Consider the following 12,461-nt stretch of genomic DNA (forward strand, 5'->3'; position numbering starts at 1 on the left):
CACAATCACAATGGTTTGGAGACTGTTATTCATGGATGCAGCTAGTACTTCTAGAAGAACTGTGCTAATGGCATTATTGCTTACATTATCTTACCACTTGGCATAAGGACCTCTTTCTCCAACCACCATTGTTAGGTGAAAGTCTGTATACACTATAAGACGTGAACATTTAGCCCTAATGAGATAAACCAGGTAAACTCAAGCTCAAAGCAATTAAGCACATCACCTAATGATGCCAAGGAAAACTTTCATAAAGTCAATCATCAAACCCATGCCTTTCAAATTTGAAGAAGGTGCCTCTTCCCTACCACCCACACTTTCATCTTAAGAGTTAGGAGGTTTATGTTAATTTTCACACGCTACATTTTTCCGTGCAGCAGAAAAACAGACAATGCACTTGTAATTGTGGTGGTCCCTGATAAAGTCTGTCAGGTGCTAGAATACTGACCCCAGTGCCTATGTTCATTAGATGAAGTTGTGAAAAAACCAGGCACTATAAATCAGATACTACTAAGGTTAGGATGGGTGCAAGATGGAGAGGGTAGGAGGAAAAGCTGTTCTCTTATAGCTCTGACTCATTGTCTGCTTGCAATCAGAGAAAGGATTTCAAATTAGGACTTCCTTATTTAGTGCACACAAGTCACTGATGCCCCAATCCAATGGCAAAACTGGCGATGTTTGGATCAAGCCTGTTAGAGGAAGTGAAACAACATGTATTCACTGTGAAATGAGATGAGTCATGGCAGTTGATACCTCCTTCTTCCAAAAGCTTAAGTAGAAAATGACTCGTGTTTAGTGAGAACGTCTTTTTTCTTTCTATTCTACTGAAGTCTCAAGAAAGCAGGCAACTCCTTTCATATGGGTTAACCTTGCCCAACAGAGCCAACCAACACTCCTGAGCAAAAGCACGGATGAAAAATACATCTCCCTTGCTTGTCTGAAAAACAATGTGGGCTTTTGCAAACACTCTGTGATGAATGTGGGTGTGTAAAGGAGTTTGTAATCCATACTCTTAATGATGCAGTAAAAAGACTACTTCAACTCATGCACAGTCTCTCTGGAGGAGGCCCTGGGGAACAGTGTCAGATACCAAATGTAGATTTCAAAAAGAAAAGAGTTGATAATTAAAAAAAAAAATCTCATGTTATAGTTAAAATGTCTAATGTTAGTAATTTAGCAACCCCATGTACCTAATGTTATTAACAAAAAACTAGCTATATGGTTTCTAGGCAGGAACAAATTTTCATCAGTGGACCCAGGAGCACCAGCAATGTGAGCTCATGGAAGAAACACAAGCAGGAATAACCTTGGACTATCAGCTTTTTAAAGAATTTGAAATGTTTTCTATGAAGCTTGTGAAAAGCTATTATCACATAACAATCCTATGTGTTATAGTGGCTAGTGTTCACCTCAAATCAACAGAACAGGATTCAGAAAACAGAACAACTGTTCATAAAAAGATGCAAGAAGAAGTACACAAAAGTGTGTGCAACTTTAGCTTATTATATTGTCAGTACGTTGGATACAAGGTTGGCAAAGAATATGACAGTAGGGCAAGCCAACACACTCTCATATGATTTTCTCAAAAGGAACAACAACCATCAGGAAAATGAACTGTTCTTTCTACTGACAGGTACAAACACAACTTCTATTGCACACATTGCCAGTCAGATTTTAAGGAAAATAAACTTTGCAGGAGAACAATAACAAGGATTTGCATGCTGGATGAACAGATTTCTGAGGACAAGATGATCTGAAAATCAACTACAAGTTATTTCCTTCATTTGTAGGAAGTTTAGACCAGGTTCTAGATGAACTGAGTCTGCACAAGAATTCAGTGAATAACTGTCTAAGAATAATGAGAATTAATATTACATATAAGATGAGCTCTGCACTTAAGAAGCAGAGCTGGGAAAAGAGAATTTGATAATCTATAAATATTTGAATGCTGCAAGCTACATCTGATTGAAATTCATCAAATTTTCATTTTCTTTTCCAAACAAACAGTCTCTGTGAAAAATGCCATAGCTGTTTAATCTTCCTCAGGGTTGCTGAAGGAGGTCCTTCCTCTAAAATTAAAATGCAACCTAGTTTTCTACAAAATTAAAAAATAATAAAACAACACAAACCAACCCCTCTGAATTTTTGGGGGCAGTTAGGTAGAAATCCAGTGCCACTGTTCTCTCTGATGCTGTTTCATGTCCACATAGCAGTTGCACCTAGGGTAGGGCAGTCAAAGGGTAATGTGCCCACCTAGAATGCAACAGACCCAAGTTCATATTCTATTTTTTTGGAGATTTCCTTTGTAGCTTTACACAAAACACCTTAGCTCCTCTGGAGCATCAGTCTCTTTAGAGGCACTGATGCTCCCCTTCCCACTGACATGTCCATCCGGGAGGAGATGGGTAGACGCCCACCAGTATTATCTGAATAAACAGCATCCTGCACATCCCAGAGAATGAACTCTGACTAAAAAAGTCTCACTACAGGCATTTTCACAGCCATGTAGAGATCATGTAGCCTTACAGTGACTAAAAAGGCACTGTCACTACTTATTGAGGCTGTCTCTGCAGGAGGCAGAATAGCAGGTGCAATACAAGTTCTCCCAAGGCCAGTTTTGGAGGACCATATCCTGTGAACAGAAGCTCCCTCTCCATTCTGCTTCCCATTTCTGTTGGGTTTAGCTTACCCTCTGCACTGTGGAGACTGAGTGCTCCTTAGCTCGTTATCCTGTGGGGCAGACATTTATCAAAATCTATTAAATATTTAGACCTTCATATAGCAACTAATGCTGCCAACTTGTTTGACTTAAATTATACCCCACTGGCAAATCAAATTAGAGAAGATTTGAGTAAATCTACCTTTTAAAATAAAAGCTGATTTTCTCCATGTTCAGCCATTTGGGGGATTAACTGTTTTAATGGGTTCTTATGTGCACAATGTTTTTGTTTTCACGGATACTAGAAGAGGATGAATTATTCATCGGGGGGGGGAGAAATAAAATCTACAACATGCATTTTCATAACTTATTTAGTCCCTTTTCTCCTATTCATAAATCAATCCTGATTACTACAAATGAATGTGTTACTCCTAACTGTTCACTCATGACACACTCGGACCATTAATTCAGAGACCTCCTCATAGAGTGCATTAGGAAGCTGCCACTAGTAATGGGCAACTGGAAGAACATTGTTTGTGACCACCCCTTTTTGCCTACGCATCCCAAACTCCATCTCCTGCTCCATTTCTTATGTATAATTTTACAGACAAAATACATATTCTCCAGTTAAAACGTGCTTTTCCCCCTGCTGTTCCAGTGATACATTTGCATGGAGGGAAGGAAGAAAATTGTATATTAATGCTCAGTAGGTTGCTTTTATGACCTAGAAGGAGGATAGAGAGCAATTGCTCAGTATCTACATCAGAAGTGGGGGCAATTGAGGCCAAAACATAAAGACATCACTGAACTAATATGGGAATGACTACAGATATGTCACTGGTGCAATAGATCACAAGGTATTTATCTGTTCCTGGAGTGCTGACGAGCTGTCATCAGTGAAGAACCATTGTCATCGAGGAACAATGCTTCACCATTTAGAGCAGTAAATGGAACAAGCCAATTTTTATCCAGGCAGTACTGCATTTATCAACCCGTTATTGCCCAGCTGGGAACAAAGAGAGGATTCTACCCATTTGAAAATTATTATTATTATTTACTACTATATTGGCAACACAGTGCACTGAATAGTTTTAGAAGAAAAATTTATGCTCCAGAATTCCTAAGGGTCAACACTCAATCTTTCTCAATACACACAATAAAAGAGAGAATGAAAACACATTTGTTTCCTTCCCAGTCCAATTGCTGCAGTGCCACAGTGGTTAGCATTGAACACCATTCCGTTTCATGTGCTGGAGCTCTGTGCTGAACCCTAATTACTCATGTCAAAAGGGAAGCGTCCCTCAGAATGACACCAGTTGTTCTTTGCAGCTTCCACTGCTGTGGTTGTTACTGAATATCTTTTGAGTATTCCTAAGTACCAAGCTGAACGGAATGTAGTGCGTCCCACTGCAACTCTATGCTCTTTATGTCAAAGATATCACAGATCCCAGGCAATTAACAGCTTGGAAAAGAGTACATTAATACCAGCTACTAAAAACCTTTTATAGTCTTGAATGGTATTCACCGAGTAATTACAAAGTTAGCTTTTCCTTGTTATTGCTCCTAGGAATTTATATAACAGTGATGCTCATTAAGAATACTCCTTAACCTCAGATTCATAGTTGTGTTGTCCAGCATGGACATGGTGATGGCATTTTATTAGCTAATCACTGGTATAATGTGTTTGATGTTAACTACGACAGGAGGGAGTCACAGAGACTCTTCCCAGCAAACCTCCAGCATCTACTTCCATCTCATTGATAAGCCAGCCTCTATGGTCAGGAATCTGGACTTTCCCAGCCCAAGACAAGCACATCAACACAATTCTGGAGTTGACACAACCTGCACATCTTGAATCCCAGTGATGATGTTGAATGCTACTTTAAATCTATTTACTTAAGTCATCTCCATTCCTGACAAAACAGAAGTTGTTGAGCTGCTGTTATCCAAAGCCTGTTTCTATTAGACTCAAACTGAGGGAAAAATCTTCTAGTTCACTTAAAAAAGACATTTTCACCCTAGTTCACTAGAAGTTTCCTCCCACCTGCAGAACAGCACCATACAAGGGTGTGATTCCAAGCCAGACTCCTCTCTGATTTGACACGTGCAAAATGAGGGCAAATGGTATACTGCCACTGATACAGAAGGAGACTAAGGGTCTGCTTTTGCCATGTGAATCATTTCTTGGCATTTCTTTCTAACACTAAAGCCTTAGTCTCAACCAAGAAACAGTCTCCAAATTCATTTACAGTGTCTGAAAAGAAGTAGAACAAGCATCTCTCTTCCAAAACTATTTCCACAGGCAACTTGTGTCATAGAAGAAAGAAACCTTTTTATCACAGATGTCCATGAACACATCACATCTTCTTGTCATGTCTGTAGCACACTTGTAGTAATTGGGGTTATTCAATGACTATACAGGTTGAGACCTCTTGGGTTGCACTACAGACTGTGAGGTTGAACACTGGTGAGGTCTTTATTACGGTAGAGCACCACTGGGTAAAACAAAACTTACCATTACCTAGAAGGCCACTTTGTCTCTGAGCTCTGTACCTTATTTTCAGTTTAAGTACTAAAACTGTACATTCAAAAAACCCCAATTCTAAAGGTTTTAATTCACAGGTTATAAAATACAATATAATAAGTGAACCAACCAGTACTCTAATACCCATTTAATATCGTAAATAAGTAGGTTCATATAGACTTCCACGGCTTTATTCGGAACCTGTGTTGATAATATCTGGGCACAAAGTTCTGTAGGAAATGGACCAAGCTATCCAAATTCCAGAATACATCTGCAAGAATGTAGAGAAAAAGCTAGAATCATGCAAAGACAAAACACAGCCAGAAAAATGGGTTTCCCCTCCTGGAATACAGATAAAGCAAAATCCTTCTTGACATTTGCAAATGACTTCATGCTCTCTCTTTTACTAAGTTACTTTCTTTTATTTTTGGAGAAAATACCTGTTAAAATCTTAGATACTTTCTGCTTATATCTAAATATATTTATTCAGGACAGTTAGATCACCACACTAGGAACTACTAATTTTTTTTAACTGCTTAACAGAGCAGATAATTAAAAATAAATAAATCAATGTTTTGGCATTTTTCCCCCTCTCTAGATTCTAATATTGAATTGTTTTCGTTATTTAAAACATCATCAGTTGCACTGATCTAGGGAACGAATGGCATTAACAGCCCAAGAGAACCTGCACAGGGCAATTAAAAAATTCAGAGACAAGATTAATACAAGTAAATTAATTATCAATGATATCAGCACAGCACTGCATACCAAAAAAAAAATAAATTCTCATTTCCCTCTAACTTTACAGAGATGTGCTAATAGGTCTGCTGATGTTTCCTACTTTACCAAGTGATGCCTTCAAAGCCTCCAAGAATTGCCTGTGATTTTAAACCTTTACTACGTCAGGATTATTCTCTTCCCTTCTTTATTGGTTTGAGTGGAGGGAGCTTAGTGAAGAAGGAAAAAGAAACAGTTCATGTCTCTTAAAGACACTTTACTGATAGCAGAAGGAAAATGTTCATGCAGACCGACCAGTTTGTTTCTCTTTTGCATTATTCTTTCCTTCTCACATTAGACCCAGAAGAGATGTGTCCAGTGAGACATGGTGCAAACGTGGCCCTTGTATCAGTAAGACAGCATTAGTCTGAAAAAGTGAATGCTATGGGACCAGAGTATCATTCCCCTAATTCTGGGGGTGGAAAAACACCTAGCAGAGTCCTTTATTTAAAAGAAGAAAAAAAAGAAAAGAAAAAAAAAAGAAAAGGAAAAAAAAAGCACAGTAGGTTACCTGGTGCCCTACTTAGACAGCCCACTCCCTGCAATGCTTGGTAGAACTCCGGGGGCGGGTACACCAAGGGGAAGCAGATATAAAGAGAGAGCCTGTCACATGTGATGCTGGCAGATACACCTGCAGTTCTCTGTTTCTCTCATTCTTGTCTCTTCAAGAGGATAGGGGAGGGTTGGTAAAACAGTAATTCAAGTTTGCCAAGCAAGCTGAAACCTGTCACATTTATCAAAAATCCATTTTGGGGGCTAAAAATAAATAAATGCTACCCCATGCTCCCACTGCCTTCAGATTCTTATTCAGTTCAGTATTCAGCTATCCAAACTCCACTTTCTTCAAATAGCAGCAGAGAAAGGAGAAGGAGGGGAAGAGGAAATGAGGAGTAATCTATGGATTTAGAAACTACTACATATAGCAGGGCAAATATGAATATGAACTAACAACAGAGAACAGGACATGACTGCACCACGGGGGATCAACTCAACTGACCCCTAAGGATTCTAGATTCTTAGATTCTCACATTGATTGAACGTTTGTCTCTTGCTTATATACACTGCCTCAGTTTCCCATTGGTAAGAGAATGATTACAGTGATTAAAAAACCATCACTAGTTCTACACTGACTGGAGTGCTGGCAGAAGTCTGCACATGCCATGTGCTGGGAGAGCTTCACAAGTATGTTGTTCTACCCAATCACCATATTTTCCACTTGAAGTCTATACTTCGTACAGATGTACCAAGCACATTTGAAAACAATTTGTTCTTGCTGTTAATTTATAAGGAAAAACCTGCTGCATTTGCATGAAATTAAGAGCAAAAAAAGAAAAGAAAAATGTCCAAGCAGACAATGTATTTGATACCACGATAATAACCCTGGATAGATTCCTGTGGGCTGGTGATGCCATCTGCCTAGTGCATGCAGAATCCAAAGACCATTGTAGTCCTTGGAAAGACCAACTTTTAGACTGATTCAAAGCCAAGGAGTGCTAGTTGAGTCAAACTGATTGAAAGCTGGATAGTGACAGTCATGCAAGAAATGCTCTGATCAGCAGTGAGACATTCACAGCCTTTCTCAGGAAATCTCATTATTTTATACCATTTCTTCATTGATACATCTGAAGGCATGAAAAAGTAACACTTGTATATGTTTTTCTCCCAATATGAAACTAACAGGGGGAAAGTATGCCTGAATACTATTCTCTTGTAAAGAATATTTGATGGTGAAGGGCCTTGACAGGAAGCCGTGTGAGGACCGGCTGAGAGCACTTGGTCTATTCAGCCTGGAGGAGACCGAGGGGAGACCTCATTGCAGTTACAACTTCCTCATGAGAGGAAGAGGAGGGAAAGGCACTGATCACTTCTCTGGGGTGACCAGTGACAGGACCTGAGGGAATGGCCTGAAGTTGTGTCAGGGGAGGTTTAGGTTGGATATTAGAAAAACTTTTCACCCAGAGGGTGGTTGGACACTGGAACAGGCTCCCCAGGGAAGTGGTCACAGCACCAAGCCTGACAGAGTTCAAGAAACATTTGGAAAATCCTCTCAGGCACATGGTGTGACTCTTGGGGATGGTCCTGTCTAGGGTTAGGAGTCAGACTTCAGTAACCCTTGTGGGTCCCTTTTAACTTGGCATATTCTGTCATTATGTGATATTTAAGTACTGCAGCCAGAGGAAAAGCCAGAGATATGTGTCAGATCCTCTTCACTGAGCCTGCAAGCATATGAGCCACAAACTGAGATCAGATGATCAATATTCTACCTATTTCAGCAGATCTCTTTAAAACTTAGCATTTCTGACCACATAGATAGAAAGGTCACTGTTTAAGAGACCTCGTGCCTCTACCACAGTTGACCTGACAGGTCTCATTTGTGCTGTTACAAATCCCAAATATACCTCCTGATCTTGATGGCCTCAAGTATCCAGAGTCAAATTTTCTCCTGTAAGTTTTCACTTACACTTGTCTGACTCCGGTACAATTACTATCCCTGCAAAGGAAGGCTAAAATCAGAGTGAACACCCTTGTTGCCTAAAAAAAGTTTCCTTGTCCAAGAAAATGTATAATTTCTTCAGGTTTTTTTTCTATTTCACAATAAATAAAAATACAAACACACACTGCCTATCTTTTAACTGAACAGAGTTATTAAAGACAGATGTATCCTGTAAGGCCACATCTAAATCTACTGCGGAGTAGCAGACTGCACATTGACCATATATTTCAGTAAGGACTTTAATAGGACGTCTGATTCTACCACACACTGAATTTCTGCTGCTTTGACTGACAGTTATGACTGCATTTAAGTAAAAGGGTTAAAAGCCTCAGGATCAGCTAAAAAGTGCTAGTGAGGTGGAATAATAAATGCTAGTGATTCTGTGGGAGGAAGAGAGGCTGGGTTCTGGAACAGATACATGCAATAATTTCTGAGAATAACTTTTGCAATGGGAGTTAGAAGGTGCCACTTCACCAGGAGGTGTTTTAATCTGCTATATCTTCCTGGCCACATGTGAAAAACCAGTCAAGAAAAATATAAGTAGGGGGGAGAAAGGCATAAGGTGTAAAATAGCAGTAGGTAAAATTTTAAAGATACGCAACATCAAATCAGGTGGAAGGTCACTAATGGCTCCTGCAATTCTTTTCTGCAGCTGCAGACTAGCCCTGAACTGATATAGCAAAGTGGTTGAGAAAAACATGAATTAATGTCTCTCTCTTTTCATTTTTTTATTATTGCTCCCTCCTTCCAACTTTAAAAATGGAAAAAAACCAGTGCTCAACAACTGTAAATCTAGACTTACTAAAGCTACTAACATTTTCAGATCACAGAATATGCTGCTAAAGGGCAACTAATTTGTCACATAGCAGGCAAGGCTTTGTGTCTCCTTTTCTACCTGATAAATGTAGAAGCTTCCGTTCCCCCAGATGTCGCATGCAACACATTTCCAGTGTTATGTACATGGCTATTTATTAATTTTCTAGTAATTAGTATCCTGGGGAGAAATCCTATTACTACTCTATTTACCTAATTTAATAAAATATTGCAAAAAGCAAAGTGGGAGGAATTTCTTATGTTTTATTAGCATTTGGCAATTTCGGTCTTTCTAATGTCGTCTGCTGACCTCTAGCCAGTAGCTGTGTTTCAAAGCAGTTTCTTTATAAATTCTTTCTTTAATTAAAAACTATTACCAAAGAGGAAATTGGAATCAAATATCTCAGTGGCAGGGAAGATTTTGACCTACTCAGGATTTTTATTTTACAGAAACTAAATAAGTGGTAGGAAAATAATTTTTAAGAGTTGTCTAATTTAGAAGCAAGGAAAAAACCAAATTAGACTAATTCCATGCTAGATACTAGGAAGAAAACTAAATAAGTTTCATAATCCTTTTCCATTGTAAATACTGTCCCTAGGTCTCTTCTTGTTCACAAAATCTGTCAGAAACAAACCTGTTGAAGCCATTGTGAACATACCAGTATTGGCATCCAAACGCAACTCCTTTGGCCATTGCACTTTGGCTTTCAAACAGAAGCTCCTGACAGTGGCCTGCGCTGAATCTTCCCATTTACGGAATTTAGTTATTTCTTTTGGAAAGTTTACTGGATACCTGGAAGTTCAGTAACCCTTTAAAGCAATGGCATTTTCATGCAGCTATTTAAATATACTTCAGGATACTGCTTCAGTATTTTAGCCCATATATAACTTTCTTGGCCCCAAACTGAGAAAGACAGCACAGCTTCCCTGAGCTCCACCATACGGAGATGATTTATTTAATAAGGTGATGAATTTTCATACTGGATGCAATTATTGAGGTCCATGCAAGCACACAGAGATCTTCACATGCAAATCTAACGAGGTTTCTAGGGAACTTGCAGCTATTACAGATTCACAGGCTCCTTCACTCAGCTCCTGGGAAAGCACTTACAGCTGATTCCATGCTAATTCATTGCTCAATGAATAAGTAAAATCTGTACAGTATAATAAAAACATTGATCATCATGCTTTAAAAAGATTGACTCCTAAACATTTAGGAAGCAGTGTGTATTCAAGGGAAATGTTTGTTGGCACTGGGAAATTAAACTGTCACTCGTGAAACAGTAAAACTCATTAATGCAGACTTTCTTTTTAAGTGTTAGGAATTAACTTTATGGCCGCATCAGTAACGAGCAGCAAGCCTCAGCCTCAAATCGCCTGCCGTTTAGTATTCACGAACGTTATTAAAACATATTAACCATAATTTAATTGACTGAGAATTTAAAAAAGACAGGGAGGGAAGGGAGGGGAAAAAAAAAAAAAAAAAAAAAAAGAAAGCCCAAAGCCCCAAAACCGGTCAGCGTTGGGAGTGGCAGGAGAGGGGATGGCAGGTTGGATGGATGGGAGGCCGGCGCTGCCCGCGGGGCTCACCCCGGGCCGGGGCCACCAGGACGGGGCGGCCCCGCGCCGCCGGCGGGGCAACAGCGCCCTCTCGCGCCCGCCGCGCCCGCCGGGGCCCCCGCCCCGCTCCGCCCGACGGGCCGCGGCCAAGGGGGGGCCGCGCTCCGGGAGCCCCCTCTCGCCCCCGGTGGCATTCCCCCCGGACATCCCCGGGGGCGCAGGTCACGGAGCACCCCCTCCTTCTCCTCTGGGCTCCAGGACCCGCCAGCACCACAGGCACCCGGGTACACCGCGCTCACCCAAGCGCCCGTAGAGCCGCCGCGGCACCGCAAAGCCCGGCGGCGAGGGATGCTCCTGCCTGCGGGGAGCGACCCCCGCAGGGCCGGCAGCGATACATGGGCAAACTTACGAGGCGCTCTCCCGAGGAAGAGGGAGCGAGAAGCGATTTCCCACGCAGAATATGCTGGGGCACACCTCGGGACCCAGCCGTGCCTGTGGGGAGCGCCCGGGAGAACAGACGGCACCGCGGGGCCAGGGGAAGACGCTCGGTGCCACCGGCGCTGCTCTGCCAGGCTGGAGCCAGACTGCTCCCGCGAAATCGCAGGCCTTAAGAGAAGGACCGACCCGACCCTCCAGGCAGAGGTGCGACTCCAGCCCCCGCTCCGTCCCGGACAGTAGCCCGCAGCCGAGGCAGGGTGAACGGCGGCCACACTGGCCGCAAAAAGACGCGGCCAGCGGAAGGACAGCAAACAGTGCGGGAAAACCCACGAGCAGCTCCTCGCAGGTTCAAGCGGCTCCCGGTTACTCCCACGTCCACACCGGCAGGACGGTGGAGAGCAATCCCTCCGTCTGGCACCAACTTTGCATTTCTGAGCTCCATCAGCAAAGCAGAGCCAAGCTAAGTTTCTTAGAGGTCATGGTGCAATAACCCTCTTTTCCAGAGTTTTCCCCCATCCCTTCCTCCCCCTCCCCGCCCCAACCTCAGGCAACTCCTTGCACTCCCACTACTCACAATTTGTTGCAGTTAATCCCAGGTGCCATAAGCTGAAGAGCAGCAAAGTGAAGCCCCCGAGAGCTCGGGAATCCATGTTCAGCCCCGCAGGGGGAAGCCAGCCGCTCGCCTGTCTCCCCTGGTCCCGATCTCCGAGCGCCCCTCAGCCTCTGTGCTCTCTCTCTCCCACCGCTCATTTACTCCATACAGCATCCAAACACTCCGGGTGAAGGGAAGCCGGGGGAGGCCGAGGGATCCTCCTCCGCGGCCCTTGGAGGAGCCGCTCCGGACGCGGGCGGCAGCGCCTGAGCCGAGCTCCCTGCCCCGGCTGCCGCCGCGGCGATTCACCTTGCGAGCGGCGGCTGGGTGGGAAGCGACAGCCGAGCGCTGGGCACCTCCTTATAGGCGAGAGCCGCGCTGCACTCCACCTCCTCCCAGCCCCCTGCAAGTCACTCCTCCTCGCCTTCCAGGGAGGATCCTTACTGCAATCTTCACGCGTTGTTGATAAGCATCAGAGTCACGGAGTAAGTCAGAAGCCTGGGAAAAAAAAAAAAAAAAAAAAGAAAGAAAAAACCAATTAAAATCTTCTTTTTTTTCCCTTCCCCCGTCTTTTTATTTTTCCTCTCCCCCCTCCTTTGGGTAC

At 42.6% G+C, this 12,461-nt stretch overlaps 1 protein-coding gene across 1 annotated transcript in view; it reads right to left on the reverse strand.

Annotated features, from left to right (window-relative positions):
• The window catches only part of CNTNAP5 (contactin associated protein family member 5), a 289,197-nt gene extending 276,981 nt beyond the window's left edge, over positions 1–12,216 (reverse strand). Inside the window, exon 1 of the mRNA XM_064661315.1 lies at positions 11,840–12,216. Coding sequence (XP_064517385.1) covers positions 11,840–11,915 — 76 coding nt within the window. The 5' untranslated portion in view covers positions 11,916–12,216. The remainder of the gene's footprint in view (positions 1–11,839) is intronic.
• Between the last annotated feature and the right edge of the window lie 245 nt (positions 12,217–12,461).

This window comes from Pseudopipra pipra, chromosome 7 (assembly GCF_036250125.1).
Source record: "Pseudopipra pipra isolate bDixPip1 chromosome 7, bDixPip1.hap1, whole genome shotgun sequence".
Taxonomy (NCBI): Eukaryota; Metazoa; Chordata; class Aves; order Passeriformes; family Pipridae; genus Pseudopipra; species Pseudopipra pipra.